The 17,540-nt window shown below is 39.7% G+C and overlaps 1 protein-coding gene across 1 annotated transcript; it reads left to right on the top strand.

Annotated features, from left to right (window-relative positions):
- Positions 1–6,572: 6,572 nt before the first annotated feature.
- lrrc8da (leucine rich repeat containing 8 VRAC subunit Da) lies at positions 6,573–15,765 on the top strand. Its single transcript, XM_083927856.1, has 2 exons — positions 6,573–6,674; positions 12,307–15,765. Coding segments are annotated over exons 1-2 (2,565 nt in total). The 5' UTR covers positions 6,573–6,673; the 3' UTR covers positions 14,871–15,765.
- The last annotated feature ends 1,775 nt before the right edge of the window (positions 15,766–17,540 follow it).

Genomic DNA, 17,540 nt, shown 5'->3' with positions numbered 1-17,540 from the left:
CCTCCATGTTCACTAAAAAAAAAAAAAAAGACTGCAAATGTGCATGTAATGTTGAACCTTTTCCGTGCAGGTCCTTGTACTAGTCATGGTGTTTCTTATGTTTTATTCTTTCGTTACAGCCACGGTGGCTCTGCAGACAAGACAAACAGGTCTTTACCTTCATAAACAGATAATCTGCCTCCCACCTGTGTGGAAAACTCCTGTTCTCCATCTTTCTTTGGACGTTTTTTGGGGAGGGGTGGATTAAGTTGGTCCGAAGAGGATGGTAGCATGGATGCTCCTGTTTGTCAACAGAAAAGTAGACGTGTATGTGCTTTATACTCGCGGGCTCTCATAGAACCTTGATATGATCTTGTGGGCCAAATATAATTACACCGCGGGCCAGATTTGGCCAGCGGGCCTGAGTTTGACACCCCTGTCTCTGAATGTTAACACGGTCAATCCTGTAATAAGGAAAGTTAGGTGCACCTTCCACCCCTTTTGTTTTTCTTTCAATTTAATTTAACTTTTTTTAACTATTGTTCTTTATATTAAATATTTATCTATCTTATTTTCTGTTGTCTGTGAGAAGTCTTTCAGGTGGTTTTTGAGTCTCTCTTTGTCTTTTTCTTGTTGGGATTGTTTTTGTATGGTTATTTGTAAAATAGAGAATATGACTGTTTGTATGATGATTTGAAGATTACAAATAAAGTGTTCAACAAAAAAAAAAAAAAAAAAAAGGAGTGCACCAGGACAACAGCAGGTGGAGCCAGATAAAAACACTCATTGTTCCAGGATGAAGAGTAGTTTCCTTGGACGGATCACTTTACCTCTATCTCTCCCTCAGTGGTTTTGCAGCTCGTCTTAATGTGGATGTCTGAGTCCAGTGTGACTGATTCTGACGTCCTGCTGAAAGTGATAAGCATCAACACATTTGTTCACAGAAGCTGAATATTAGAAATCAATGTTGAGAAAATGTGTCTATTTCTTTTATTTCACTGCTGCAACTTCTTCTTTCTATATTGTTTTTCAGAACCCCATTTATTAAATTATTAAAAATCAAAGCAATCAATGCATAGTCCCTCTCATTAGTTTCACGGTGCTTTTTAAAATCCACATTTGCTTCTGATTAGTTTAATGTTTATAGGCAATGATTTCCACTGGTTTGAGGCTTAATGACACTTTTCATTTAATTTGTTTTTGGCTTATAGGAAGTACAAGATGCCCCATGGTGACCTGTACGAGGATGTAAATGTCACTGAGGAAGTGTCAGAAATTAAGGGGGCGAAGGTTAAATATGGACCTAAACATTCAGGATTTTGAATATAAATATATATATATATTTAACGGTTTATGCCAATATCCTAATCCTACATCAAACCATAATTTTATTTTCATTAAATTTCTGTGATTTCCATTTCTGTCACAAACAATGAAAATAATAGCAATAGCATATACAGTACAAGGTGGCGATTACTGTATGCAATTTAATCTCTGCTCTTTTTTGAACATCAATATTTGTATTAATAATTTTCAAAATCCTATTTATTTTCAATAACAAAGAGAATCAAATGAGAAACATGATAACACGTTGAAAACCAATACTGAGAAAATAAATAAATAAATAAAACAACATTTCTCTGTACATTCATTCACACTCAAAGACACAGTTCACATGGAAGATTATTCATATTAAGAGTTCAAATAGTTACAAACACCTAAAATCAAACATACCCCGCCACATTCATCACATCAAAACTCAGTATATACTGAATAAAAGAGCCCAAAACCTTTTCAACATGTGATTGTTTACTTTAATAATGTAAGTGTGAGAGTGAGGGACTCTTTTAACAAAGAATAAACAAAGAGTTACAGCAACATTATCTTTCTCAGGTGTGTGATGTTTATCCGGGTGTAGACCTAGGATATAAAGCTTAAAGGTTGAAAATATATAATCTTTATTAAAAGCTATATTTTTTAAGAATAACACACCCACGGGGCGTTTTGAGAGATACAGAAGGAAAGTATTACTTTTCTATGAGAAAATATATTAAGTCTGAATAAATATTTTAAAAGAATTTTGACGGGTTCGACAATGACTTTCTGACACGTTCTGTTTCCATGGTAGCAGCCAGTAGCGTTGAGTGTTGCGGGTTGCCAGGTGAAATGGATTTTGCCAATCCTGCAGCTGCTTATTTGTCCCAGCAGCTGAGTGACTGGAGATGGGCAAAAACCAGAGTCAATATAGGCCAAGCATTCACTCCATGGACCGAGATAAAGGAGTTCAACGCCTAAACCGTTAAGTTTCTCCTTGATCTGTAAGCTAACTTTCATGTTTACTTAGCTGTAACCGCTAACAGTAACTGTCAGTCAAACTCCTCTAATATTTGTTTTTATGGTGCGATTTTTTGGAGGGGAGGGGTTCAAACAGGCTCAAACAGACTCCGGTCTCCTGTAGGCTGCTGGGCTTGGTCTGACCAACCTGGCAACCCGAGTGGTGGAATTATTTTCTGTTGTTGCGACGACGATCTTCAGACACTAGATGGCGTTGTTCTGCTCGTTCTCCTTATTCAACCTCTAATCTGTCTCATTTCACATTAAATAACAGCAACTTCATGCACCAATTTATCAAATTTATACAATTCTTTAAAAAATGACCGTTTTATTTGTTCTGCACTGCCCTGAGGAGCATTCACACGTCCCTTTCACGTATCTTTAATGCATGTTGATTTCTGATACCACTGAAGAGCTCTGCTGAACTGGCCGTGTCCGTGGGAACTAAACACACTAGCTACAGGTTGGCTTACAGGTCACAGCATGACAGATATCACAACAAACCAAATGAGAGCGAGCAGAGACACCAGTAGGCTGAAGAAGAAGTGGCATTTGTTCTCAGTCTGTCTTTGTCTCAAACGCGGATGAATACACCTGCCTGTGTGTACACGTCTGGAGTAGTGTGTGTAATTTGACACACAGGGGCACAAACACAAGAAACCTTTGTTGACTTCACTCAAACCCAAACCCCAAACCTTCCCCACTACTTGTCCAACACTTACCTTAGCCCAATGCTGAAGTTCCTACCCTACTGTGTGTGCGGTTGAGGAACCTCAGGGCTTATGGTGCTTACAGGAAATGAATTACCATAGAAACAGGTTTGTTTGGGTTTGTTGTTGGTATTTGTTTGCTTCTTAGACCTCACATGTGTGTGTGTATATATATATATATAAATGTATATATCTGTTGTGCAATCAAACCACCAGCTGATGTTTATGAATGTGATACTGCATGTGTATTCTTTACAAATCAGAGAGGGAGGTTCACGCTGAATTATTTATATCTCATTGAGCCAATTCTCAGCACACTGAGCTGGTTGCCAGGGGTATCTGGGGTCCCCAGCTGTTGGACCTGCATCACCCCCACAGACAGGAAACCCTATACTGTCCAATTACTGTTCCCACTGCCACCCAGTGTGAAAAAAAAGCCACCATTAAATCTTAATACCTTTTTCCTTCCCCTCACCACACCAACCATATGTCTCGCCGCAGTCGGATATACAATCAGAACCTGTGTCATCAGCAGAATAACTTGAGCTACGGCCATCGCCTTAATTAATGTCAGCATTATATCATATAAAAACGTTATTACAAATAATGTCTTGGCAACAAGTTGTGGAGGGAGTGACTGAGAAGTGTCTGAAAAGAACTCATGTGGTCCATGTCAGGAAGTTAAGTGAGTTTTCAGCCATTAATCCACTCCTGCCCTCACTTTTCTCTTTGTTTGGGAGTCTTACTGTGAAGGGGAGCCACTATAAACTCAGCTGACTAACTCACTCCACTCTGAGCAAATGTTTTTTAATGCAACACCATTTCTGTAAGAGCCTGTAAAGAACACAGACAAAATGATCAGTGTAATCATTCTGTAAGTGTTGTTTATGTATGGTCACGCACCACCATCTGATCTTGTACCCAGACTATGGCACTATACTGTACACGCCCGAGTGGCTGCTTTTCTTTCTTTTTTTTCTCTCTCTCTCCCTCTCAAAGTACAAGGGTAGCGTGAGTGAGTACAGAGTGCAGCAGCCAGCAGCCCAGGACCGGTTGAAACCTGTACGGGTTGCAACTGAGGAGATACTTCCTCCACTTAGTGCATCATCAACCAAAGCCAGAAAGAGCTGGAAATGATGCTCGACTTCAGCACTCAGGGTCCTATTGACTGTGGAGTTTGTCAATACCAATATACAGTGTATCTATCTATCTCTCTATCTATCTTTAAGATAGATAGATAGATAGATAGAAAGATAGAGTACTAACAATAATGCCTTTTTATTATTGTGCCGATGTCAATGTCACATGTGCACAAAAGGCACATGTGAGAAGTCTTAATTAGTCAGCTTAGTTATTTCAGCAGCATGAAGCATTTTGTGGTGTCTGGTACTCTGAAACAAAGAGGGGAAGGCTGGTGCTGCATTCAAGTCCCGCTGGGAAAACGGTAGACAAGGCTCAGGTTTCAGTTGCTTTAGGCAAACAAAGCAGGGGGGGGTTTAGAGAAGAGAGAGAGAGTCTTCATTCAGGTTTGTTTATGTGTTTTTAAAAAAAGAAAATATGCAATACAACTCGTTTGTTTCACTTGCTGAATACTTGCTGATTTGATTATAGGCCTTATAAAACATGATTCTCAAAGACTTGCTACAACACTTTGTTTGCTACACACTGTACTAAAGTAACCCCTACAGCAGTGGTCCTCAAATGTCTTGGTCACAAGGCACACCATTTAGGAAAACACGTATTTCCAATACATAGCTTTAAACATGATTCTATGCAAATCATCATAAATAAGACAAACAGGCACACCGTTTGACAACCACTGCAGCGACCCCAGCGTTACTTTACTCTGTGATTCTGTCACATGATTAGTTCCCTGTGCAAAATTTGTGGAAAGTAGTGGAGTCTTCATAGCTATGTTAGTGTTCTCATAGATATCTACTCTCTGCTGGGAATCATAGTATATTCGCCTATGCAAAAACCAACACTTAAATCCAACATTTCCACAAATGTTTACATTAAAAACAATCAAAAACCAGTTCCTAATCTCATACTTTTTTCTTTACTGTGTACTGTATCGGGACACGCTACTTCTTCATGACATTGCGACTTGAACTTTGACCCTCTTGCTCAAACACTGGAGATCAAAACTAGAGAACAAAGTGTTAATACTACTTAATACTGAAATATTGTTATTTTTTATTGTCATAATTTAAAAGAATATCCGCTGTGGCTATACCATACTACTTTTACCCACTAAATTTACATCATAAAAATGACACAATGATGATAACAAATGAGTCTCAATTTTTAAAAAAAAACAAACATTTATTTATTGAAAAGGCGTTTCACGCCCTAACACTAACCCTAATGCTGGGAAAAATCTATCAGCGAACGCAGTAGCCCGCATCGGTCAAACAATACACAAAAAAAAACAAAATATGTAAAAAAAACCTGCAGATATCGCCCGTCCAATGTCTCTGTCTATCACTAGCCCCTATCTTTACGTCTATTAGGCAGCTGTTTCGACTGCACATTGGCTAAGAAGATGATGATTTATTCGAATTAAAAAATACTTACTATACTATACTGCACTTACAGTATATGTAACACTCTGTATTTGGGCTGATGTGAAGGTGGCGCACTTACTTAATTCTAACTTTTCTGGTTTTGTACCCTAATTATTCAATGCACTTATTGGAATCGCTTTGGATGAATGTAATGTCTTTTAGCTGTTTTCACAATGTAGTTACTGTTACTTGTGGTTGGTGCATCTCTGAGACTGTCTCTCTGTCTGTCTTTGTGTCTGTCTTTGTCTCTCGCTGTCCAGCTGCCTGTCTTTTCTCTCTTTCTCTCTCCTTTTCTTCCTCCCCAACCCAAAGACAGATGTCCGTCCTCCATAGAGCTGGGTCTGTCCGACGTTCCTGCCTGTTAAAGGGAAAGTTTTCGTTGCCAATGTGTGCACAAGATTGCAGTTGCTGCTCATGGGGGAATTGTTGGGTCTATGCAAATCATAAAGAAGTCAGTGTGGTCTTTACCTACTCTTTATGTAAAGTGTCTTGAGATAACTTTTGGTATGGATTGGCTCTATAAATAAAACTAAATTGAATGTTGCCATAATGCGTTTCCAGTTTCCATTTCATACAATGTAATGGACAATTTTTCTGTCCTTTCGGGGCAGACACTTGACATCCGTGAGATGAACATGAACAGGAAGTTGAAAAGGTCGCTCTGTCTGCAATCTCTTTTCCCCCACACGCCCTGAACGCAGCACCAGATAAACTCGCAGGCGGTGTCTTCGGGAAGTTGCCGTAATGTCATCCTCCAATGGGAAGCGCGCATAACACCCACAACAGCGGTCTTTACGGCTCCATATTGGATCTGCCTTGTCTCATTATTGCGCTCCGGTCCGTCTGCACCGGTCTCTGCAGATACAACACCTACCACAGCAGCGGTCCAGGCAGCCGGCTCTGCTCCCCGGGGTCAGGTATGGGGGATGTAGCCGAGAACCGGCGCTGACACACCGGCGTCCTTCCCACAGTTTTAACGGGGCTGAGAAATTAGGTTAGAGACGCACCTGAAGAGCGGAGCGGAGGAAAAGTGGCATGCAGGCTGAGCAAGGAATAATTGGATTGAGATAACGCGGACCAGGCAGTAAGTATATTCTCCTTTTTCCTTGTTTTTTTTAAATGTAAAGTCTTTTTTTTTTACTCATAATCAATAACCTGGGGTGATATTGTTTGTTCCCTCGTGGCCCGAGCGCATAATAATGCTTTCCCCAGATAAGAAATGGTTACCTGGTGGTGTGTGTGAATGTTTAACACCGGACACATGCTGATTAATTTCACATGTTTCAACAAGTCACCTGACCCAGAACACCAACAGATAACTTACTGCGCAAGAACTCCTCACGTGAGGGGAAAGAAGTCAAATTACATCATAGGCATGTGTAATTTCCTCTTGGGGTGGAATAGAACAAACAAACAAATAAACAAACAAAAGAGCCTGTTTGTAGACATCAGACTGCGACCTACTTCCACCCTCAGACTTGGCTTTCACCAGTGGTGGAAAGTAACTAAGTACATTTACTTAAGTACTGCACTTAAGCACACTTTTGAGGTATTTGTACTTTATTTCAGTAATTCCATTTTAATCAACTTTACACTTGAACGCCTATATTTCAGAGGAAATATTGTACTTTTTATTCTACTACAATTATTTGGTAACTTTGCAGATGCAGATTATTAATACGAAATACTATCAATAAGTTAAATAACATGTATATTTGTATATTAAGCTCCACAACAGTCTCTAAAGTAATTCAAATGAGCCCCACCTTTATCAGCTGTGATATTTACATTAATATATTTCTGAAATGGGCCATTCTGCATGAGTACTTTTTGTCCCTTTTTTTTTCTCCACATTTTTTTATTGAATTTTGCAGATATCAAACAAGAAAAAGTACAGCAGTTGTACAGTGTATCAACGCATTTGCCTTAAAGTGAAAAACGAGGACAAAACCAAACAACCCCAACATAAATCCCACGATCAATCCCAACAACCCAATGTCAGACACACAGTGACCAACTAAATAACTGAATAACATATAAAATAAGTAACTAACTAGGGCACAATGACACCAAATAGAGTAAAAACTATAGCTAATAGCAAAAATAAATAAGGTAATTCAACAAAAGGATAAAAGAGAGAAAAAATAATAGATAAATAAATATACTTTTTGTACTCTAAGTACATTTTGATGCTGATCCTTTTGAACTTTTACTGAAGTAACATTTTAAATGCAGGACCTTTACTTGTAACAGCATTTCAACAGCGTGGTGTTTCTACTTTTACTGAAGTTCTTCTTCCACCACTGGCTTTAACTAAGTTTGCACTAAATTGTAGCCATCTTTGAACTCGTAATTCATCTTGATTAAATTGTACTTAACATGCAGTGATCACATGGTGAGGTCAGTTTAGTGTGTTTGCACCAGGATCATGGACAACAGTGTCAGAGGAGGACCGCTGCCTGCCCAGGACCCCCTGTGGGTGACACAGGGCCCCGCCCTTTCCATGTGGCCCCCACAGGCTAATAAGCTTTATTCTTTTCTGTTCAGACGTGTCACCTCTGCGAAGTGTGAAGCAGCGAATGGGGGGAGGGTTGATCATGTAAACCTCCAGGGGGCCCCTATCAACAGGAACTTTACCTGCTCTGCTGCATTCTCCTGATACATCGTTAAGCCTGTCGTTCAACCGTCGTTCATTTAATTATTTACACCTCTAACAAGTCAAAATGTCTTCTGTTTCTGAAAAAAAAGCCCATTATTGTAATATAACATAATATTATAACACTGTGAGAAAACACCAGCTATAGAGTAACCACCAGCTGAGACCATGTCATGAGAGAAGACGCGAGTTTCAGGTTCCTCAAAACAAGAAGGTAACACATGTTGTACAGACTCAGTACAGACTCAGTACAAAAAGAACAAGTACACACAATAAATACACTGGGAATCAGTTAATAAAGCAAAAAAATTGAATAAAATGCCAAGGAATACGGTGTCATCAAGGATCAGCCCAACAAAGTGAATACATACATAGGTTACACATGTTTGACCAATATGATGCACATAGTAAAGGGAATAAAATCCTTATAAAGACAAGTTTATTTGTATAGTAAAATTCAACAACAAGGCAATTCATAGTGCTTCACATAAAGCTTTAAAAGCATTGGGAGAAATAAAACATATACATTTAAAACATATAAAAGATTTAAAACGCATAAAAGGTCATTTTTAAACATAAAAGATTGTTACAGTTACAGAAGTTACAGTGCAGTTTACTGAAAAGCAGCGGCAAACAGAAAAGTCCTCAGTATTGATGTAAAGGAATTAAAAGTTGCAGCAGACCTGCAGTTTTCTGGGAGTTTGTTCCAGATATGTGGAGCATAAAAACTGAACGCTGCCTCTCCATGTTTAGTCCTGAATTTAAAAATTATTTAAGGAGAATAGTAAAGGGGGAAAAGATGTAGTTAACCTGTAACACAGCAGTTATGACCTAAAAAGATCTTGGTCTTAATGTGAAAACTATAGCCTGTCTGATAGGATACATAGTTTTTAAGGCTTATGCTCATATTTGAGAATTAAAAGATCTGATATTTGTTTGAATATTCCTGTAAATTTAGTCAAAAACAGTGAGCTATGAAGTTCTCTCCTCTGGTGGACGAACTGGAGAGATTTCCAAATGACCTCAGACGTATCTTTGGCATGTTGGTACTGCAGTTTCTTACATATATGCTGGTGTGAGATATCTATAATAAACTTATAACCTGCTGTTGTTTTTGGGTCAGGGCCTCATGAAGACCCGCTGAAATAAAAAGTAAATTGCACCACACAGTTACTTCATACGCAACAGATTTTCAACCAATAGCAAAGCTGCTTTGACTTGGAAATGGAAACAATATACAGATTCTTCATTTGCATGGTAAGACCTTTGTGACACGGTCGTTAATGCTTGAAAAAAACACGATTACTGTGCAAGAGCCGTATGCTCATGTAGATTATTTTATTTATTTATTTTTATTTTATTCATACGGACAGATAGTATACTTAAAACACACAACAATATCATACAATAATGAGACGAGCAACATCAACAGCACAAAGATTATTCAAAGAAAAAGATTAAATGATAATAAAAGACAAAGAGAAAGAAAGATAAAGAAGAAATAAAATAGCTGATTATAAGCTTGTTTGGATGATCTTCTAACCCTATTATAGATAATTTCATATCTGTAACGACATATATCAGGATATAGCATGTTTTCTGGTAATTCAATAAATAAAGTTATTTTTAAAGACATTTTTTGTATACTCTTATGTGAATTTAATACCTAATTAATGAAAAACAGAGCATTTTTTTCATTTCATTTGGAACATTAGTGAAACAATGTAAACACTAAACGTTTCACATCAGGTTTTCTGAGAAATTAAAGTTAGGATGTGCTTGTTATTATCAGTTTAGACGACGTTTTTGTGCATCTCCGTCTCCCAGGCCTAGTTTAGAGGCAGATGGAGATCAGTGATGGACTGAAACTCAGCAGGTCTGAAATAAAGATCTTTTTAGCTGTGAGAGAGGGTCAAGATATGAAAATATTATGGCTGCTGCACAGGCAACGTAACGGCCGTTCCTTTTCAGCCTGTTTCTGCTGGTTTCTGAAGATAACGCCACTGGGTGTCAACAACTGTCAGCACTTCCCATAACATGTGAGGGTGTCACCCGCAAACTGGAGACCAAATCATGCATATTATATTGTGACAAATTTGATCCAAACAGACTATATATACTTTGATTTACTTTGCTCTAAAATGTGCCATAATGTAAAAAAAAATGTTGAAAGCCCGTTATAAAAGAAAAATGAGAGTTTCTTGTTTTGGCACACAGGAAAATGATCTTCATTCATACCGCACAATAAAGGAAAATGTGTTTTGTTTTGTAGAAATGTTCCAAATTCCTCTTTTTTTTCTGGAGTGCAGTTCAGTATGTTATCTGCCTCAATGTGTCACAGAACTATTGCTCCTAAGTGCAGCTCCCAGGGCTTAAAGAAACAACAACTTATCAAGATGGAAAGATCATTTATTTATGTTTCCTAGAAGCACATGGATCTCGTGTGTTGTTCTAATGTGTTTGCGCATTAGAACAGGAAACGGATGAAAGGCGATACCAGCGAATGCCACATCGTCTAAATAAGCGAACAGGGTGATTCACTAAAATGAAACACGTGTGCCAAATGTCTTAGTGAGTCAGAACAGTTGGTAGACTTCTGCCAACATCAAAGGCCCCTGCACTGTTCCAGTAACAGCGTGTTGTAAGGAGGCTGGATTTAGCTCCGTCTTCACTCGGTGCTTGAGCATCATTAAAACATTACCGAATGAAACTACGACTGCAAAGTGAGAGGAAGTGAGCATTGGTTTTATCACGGCGAGATAAAATGATGGAGCACACTCATTAACACTCAGCAGTGCCTTCACAGTTACACATTCACTCTGTGTTCAGCTGGGAGGGTTGAATTTGTTGCTCTGCACTTTTTAGGAACTTGCTGCGGATGATACAAAGATTTAACCTCCGTGTTTAAGTTTGTGCTCCAGAGACTCGTGTCGATTCTAATTTTTTTCAGTTTTCGTTTCTTTAAAGATGCCTCAAGGTGGAAGTATGTTAAAAGCAGCCATAAGGCACTTTTTATGTTCACACCTTGGTCATCTAAACAGAGGAAGTAAGGCGGCAAATTACAGATTATTTTTATTTTAGAGTGATTTCTTGGTTTATTTACTTTATTAATTGTTTGTTTCCAGACAATTGGGCTGTTACCAGTACTGGAAATACCTCATATACTGCCTTAAATGCTGCTATCGGCATCGCTGAGTACAGAAGTCTTTGCACCGTTCTGATACCAAGCAATTTAATCTCAAAAAAAGATTTACTTTTTCAATTATGACTGACTCTCACACAAAAATAAAATAATAATGGCATACATTCCCTGCACCAGGTCAAAGATAGGAATCATATCACATACATACAGGGTTAGTAATATGCAGCCGTTGAAAAATACTAATATTTATGTTTGTTTTGTTGTTATCAGGACAGTGTTCTGCTCCTGCACAAGTTCAGGTATTATAATCCATTATAGGAAGCAAAAAAAGTTATTCGCATATCTGTAATAAAATGCCTGTAACCTGTAAAAAAGGTAGTCCATCTCAGTTTTTTAATGTAGGTGTCATGTTTTATCAGACCCACGGTCCAAAACCCCCCAAAAAATGTGTTTTACAATGATAGAAAACAGAGCCTCACTGATGAAACTGGGACAAGAGCATTTTGGGATTTTTCTGCTTTAAAAAATGACATAAGCGAACAAGTAACTGATTATCAAAATACTTGATGCTTAGATTTCTGTTAATCAACTAATTGATTAATCGTCTGTTTAGTCTCTAATTTGTTATTCTTTTCCACACACACGGCAGGGTTCAAACAAAGTGTTGAACGTTCGAGAAATGCTTAACTTGTACCACTTCATTTCAAATATACTCCTCGATTTCCGACATAATCTGGTGTTTCACTTTTACAATCACTCATGTAAACCAAAAGTCTTTCAATTTTTGTCCCCATATGTGATCACAAAGGCTTTGAGAGTCTGGAAATCTTTGTTTTGGTACATTTAAAGTTCTCCTGACACTAATATTTAATGCTGAAACAACTACAGTAGATTAACTGACTCCTCTATTTGTTGCAGTGATGTTCACACTCACTGAGGTTGCATCCCTGAATGACATCCAGCCGACGTATCGCATCCTAAAGCCATGGTGGGACGTCTTCATGGACTACCTGGGGCTGGTCATGCTCATGCTGGCTATATTCGCCATGACCATGCAGATCACCAAGGACCAGGTGGCTTGCCTCCCGTGTCTGGAGGACCCGGAGGAGGCCTCGAGCGCGAAGCCTCACTCGTTCAGCCAGCAGAGCGCACAGAAAGCAGCCTCGTCAGCAGCCACCGGAGCCCCCGCGGCAGCAACCATCCCTTTAGTCACTAAGGACTTACCGGACGAAGTTGTCCATGAGATCCACGTTACACACCAACACACGTCTGTGGTGGCGGAGAAATATGTGAATCAACCTCAACCAACAGGGGTCAGGACCAACCTGGACTATCAACAGTATATTTTCATCAACCAAATATGTTACCACGTTGCCTTGCCCTGGTATTCCAAGTACTTCCCTTACCTCACCCTCATCCACACCATTGTTCTCATGGTCAGTAGCAACTTCTGGTTCAAATATCCCAAAACGAGCTCAAAGATCGAGCATTTTGTCTCAATTCTTGGTAGATGTTTTGAGTCACCCTGGACTACAAAGGCTTTGTCTGAAACGGCTTGTGAGGACTCTGAGGAGAACAAACAGCGGTTGACCGGCACCTCCGCAGCGCCGAACCAGGTATCTTTAGAGGGGAAAGATGAAGGCACAAATGTCAACTCATCCACACCTATGCTCGGGGTGAAGTTCTCTGCGGATAAGCCCATCGCAGAGGTCCCAAGTAGCATGACAATCCTGGACAAAAAAGACGGAGAGCAGGCCAAAGCCCTGTTTGAGAAAGTGAGAAAATTCAGAGCTCACGTGGAGGACAGCGATTTCATCTACAAGCTTTATGTAGCGCAGACCGTTGTCAAAACTGTCAAGTTTATTTTGATATTATCCTACACTTCGACCTTTTTGGCTAAAATAAATTTTAAGCATGATTGTGAACCTGATATTAAACAGCTGACAGGATACAGAAAGTTCTTCTGTACACACAACATGGCTTTCATGCTCAACAAGCTGCTCATTAGCTACATGGCTTTGATTTTGATCTACGGTATGGCGTGCTTGTACTCTCTCTTCTGGGTGTTTCGTCGACCTCTGAAAGAGTACTCGTTCGAGAAAGTCCGGGAGGAGAGCAGCTTCAGTGACATTCCTGATGTAAAAAATGACTTTGCATTCCTCTTACACATGGTTGACCAATATGACCAACTCTACTCCAAACGCTTTGGTGTCTTCTTGTCCGAGGTCAGTGAAAACAAGCTTAGGGAGATCAGCCTCAATCACGAGTGGACCTTTGAAAAACTGAGGCAGCTTGTGACCCGTAACCCACTGGACCAGCAGGAGCTGCACCTTTTCATGCTCTCCGGTCTTCCCAATGCGGTGTTTGACCTCACAGACTTGGAAGTGCTGAAACTGGAGCTCATTCCCGAGGTCAGGTTCACGGCAAAGGTCTCCCAAATGACCAGCCTGCTGGAGCTTCATCTCTGCAACTGTCCGGCCAAAGTAGAGCAGACGGGGTTTGCTTTCCTCCGCGACCATCTCCGCTGCCTTCACGTCAAGTTCACTGATGTCGCTGAGATCCCAGCATGGGTCTATTTGCTGAGAAGTTTGAGGGAGCTTAACCTAATCGGCAACTTGAGCTCAGAAAATAACAAAATGATTGGCCTAGAGTCCATGCGAGATTTGAGGCATTTAAAGACACTATGCTTGAAGAGCAACCTCACAAAAATGCCCACAAACATCACGGAGCTATCACCACATCTGATCAAGCTAGTGGTGCACAATGATGGTACAAAACTGATGGTGCTGAACAGTCTGAAAAAAATGACAAGTCTAATTGAGCTGGAGCTGCACACCTGCGAACTGGAGAGGATTCCCCACGCTATTTTCAGCTTGACTAACTTGCAGGAACTTGACCTGAAATCCAACAACATCCGAACCATAGAGGAGATCATCAGCTTCCAGCACCTCAAGAGGCTGACGTGCCTTAAACTGTGGCACAACAAAATTATCACCATCCCATCGTCCATCGGCCAGGTCAAGTCTCTAGAGTCTCTGCACCTCTCTCACAATAAACTGGAGACACTGCCCCCGGCCTTGTTCACTCTACCTAAACTGCGGCACTTGGACCTGGGCCACAACTCCATCACAGTGCTCCCTCCGGATGTGGGTCTCCTTAACAATCTCCAGCACTTAGCCATCAACTCCAACAAGCTGGAGGTGCTGCCCAAGCCTCTATTCAGATGCACCAAGCTCAAGGTGCTGTGTCTGGGGAACAATGCGCTCAGCGTGCTGCCGGAGACCGTCGGGCAACTGGTCCAGCTCACTCAGCTGGAGCTGAGAGGAAACTGTCTGGACAGACTGCCCGCCCAGCTAGGAAACTGCCGCCTGCTGCGCAAAAGCGGCCTGGTTGTGGAGGACCATCTCTTTGATGCACTGCCCGTGGAAGTTAAGGAGAACATCAGCCGGGAGACCAACGTGTCCTTTACGAGTGGCTTATAGCACAAATACTCAAGGTTCATGACGATGTAAGAGTAGACTCTTTGTAGTGTAATATCCATAAGAATTAATTCATTTTCTTGATTGTTTTAATGAGTTTTCTTAGTTGCTCATGTATTTAAAATGGTACAGATTGCTTTTCTTGTTTGCTGAGTATCTAATTCAGCAACCCTTTTAGCTCTTTCTCGGCTCTGAGTGATAAAAACGTTAGAAAAATAGACCAAAACTGTTTGCTCAAATGACACAGTATGTAGATTTCTCATTATTGTTTTAGATACTCAGGTATAATTGTAACCATGGGGAACAATGTTTTTGCCTTAACTGCTGCTATTTTTTTTTTTTTTTTACAGTGAGGGCTTTCACAAACAAAAGGCCAAAAATGAATATGTCATGTTTTCTTGTCAGTTTTTCACACACAGACACTATCAACAGAGCAATGTTGTTTTAGAGGACACAATGCAACACTTCTTTCTTAGTTACTTTTGTTAAAATCATGTAAAATTTCATTTCCTGAATGTCTTGTAGCCAACAGAATGAGCTGAGAATTGTAAACCTCAGGTGGAGACTAAGCACCAGAAATGAAACCTTTACCTTACTGTTGTAGAGATTGTATACAAAGGCCTATAGTAATTCATTTGCACATTGAAAACTTAATGATTTAAAGATCGGTGAATGTCCTTTTGTGATAACATGTACCAAGACCAACGTGAGCTGATAAAAGGGAACCCTGTTGACTATCTTTTTTTTATTTTTTAAATCATGCTTTGAAATTTGAAATGTATGATAAAACCGGTCACAGGTAGGACCGATCATTTAACATGTCAGAATCATGTAATGACGACAAACTGCCTTCATTCTTCATGTATTTTTGTTTAGGCCTATAAAAACATACAGTACATGTTCTTCAGAGCTGCTGTACCACGCTCAAAGTCCACAACTTTATGGCACAATAAAACAAGATTTTAGATGAACGTCTAATCATTATTTATCTACTTCAGGTGCACGCCACTGAACACTACTGCAGTCAGAAAAGGGAAGCGAATGAATCAGTAAATCAAGTGAAGTGAATGGATCAGATTCATTCATTAATTTTGACTCATCGCAGCAGGAAATGAACAGGTGGAACTAATAACTAACTAACATTAGCGAAGCCTCTGTCTCAGTAGTCATTATAATGCAGCAGCAATCAATCATCTGATTAGTCACACCTGTGTTTGATGAGTAAAATGTTAACTCACGTTTCACTACATAGTTTACCCCTGTTTCCTGTCTACAAAATAAGAGTTTTTGCTCTATACAAAAGCCCCTGAGCTAAGGGACAAAGTGGACAGTGATTCAGGAGAAATGGGATGATCCCAACCTCATGTTTATAAAATTAAACATTTAAAAGTTGCAGAAATTCAAGCAAACCAGTTCACATGGAGATTTTTCCAGTTCACTGATAGTCAGGAAGTCTTCTGGTTTGTGAGGCTTAACCCACATAATCCATAATCTTTTCCACCTGGTGTCTAATGTTAATATTCTAAAGATAGATGGGTTTGTCCATCCATATGCTCCTACAGAAGATATGTCTGCTAAAATTATCATTCCCATCAGACCACTGGGAGCCTGGTGATCCTCTGCAAACCGGTAACACTGTTTGAGCGAGGGAGTGAGGAAGAAACAATAGGTCCTCTGTTTCTGTGTGTTGATCTTGACGAGGTCATAGAGGTCATGCGTGTTATGCATGTATGCAGCCTTCTGCTCAGCAGTCTAATTGATTGCCTTGCAGTAAAACTCTGAATAAGGGAACTTATCTGAGAATTTACATAATGATGTACCTGTCCTTGAGCTCCCCTACCTTGGTTTTAAAAGGCTTCCGCACATACTGTTGCTCATTCTGTGACTCTGATTCACTTTGTGTAGATTAAATCACCTTCAAGCAAATGGTGCTCCCCTCTGCAGATCATTTTCTGGAAAAATCTTCAGAAGCTTTTTTCTTTTTACAGATTTTCTACATTGAGAAGTCTATATAAACATAATATAAATGAGCATACTTAACGTTATTTGCAACTACTCCCAATGTAACTCCAGTGTCAGGAGTAATGCAACTTTTACCAACTCTAGGACCTGTCCTTTTGTGGTATATATCTCGTTTAACAAAACAAAAAACACACTTGGAATCAGGAATCTGGAAAGCTTCAGATGTATATGTGTCAACTGGTTTGTTCTATTTTAACTAACTAACTATTATAGGAATACACACCACTAATTAGCCCTTCTATACAAAGTTATTACCTCTATCTTGTAGAGCAGTGTTTTTTCTCATGGCCCCTGAAAATAAAGCTGTCATTTCGCGGTTACATGTTACATATTTAAAAATAATTTTCCCTCAGATTGTTTCATTTGGTAAAATTATAACTTATGAGTAAAATCACTGACTAGAAAAAACTTTGAAACACCTTTTTTTTGTTGCAGCAGAACTATATTTCTTCCCCTTCCCAAGTCTTTTTACTCATGACCCCTTAGATTTATCTTGCGACCCCACGGGGGGATCCGACCCCCATATTGGGAACCACTGCTCCAGGTTCTGTCAGCTGTCGATGTGCTTCCTATCTAGATGTGCTACATAGCGGTTCTGCACATGCGTGGTACTGCAGCTTTATTTGATAGTGGATTTATCTCTGAAATCTT

This window comes from Echiichthys vipera (genome assembly GCF_963691815.1).
Source record: "Echiichthys vipera genome assembly, chromosome: 15".
In the NCBI taxonomy this organism is placed as follows: Eukaryota; Metazoa; Chordata; class Actinopteri; order Perciformes; family Trachinidae; genus Echiichthys; species Echiichthys vipera.
Note: the sequence above shows the minus strand (reverse complement) of the source record. Positions and strands in the feature narration are given on the sequence as shown.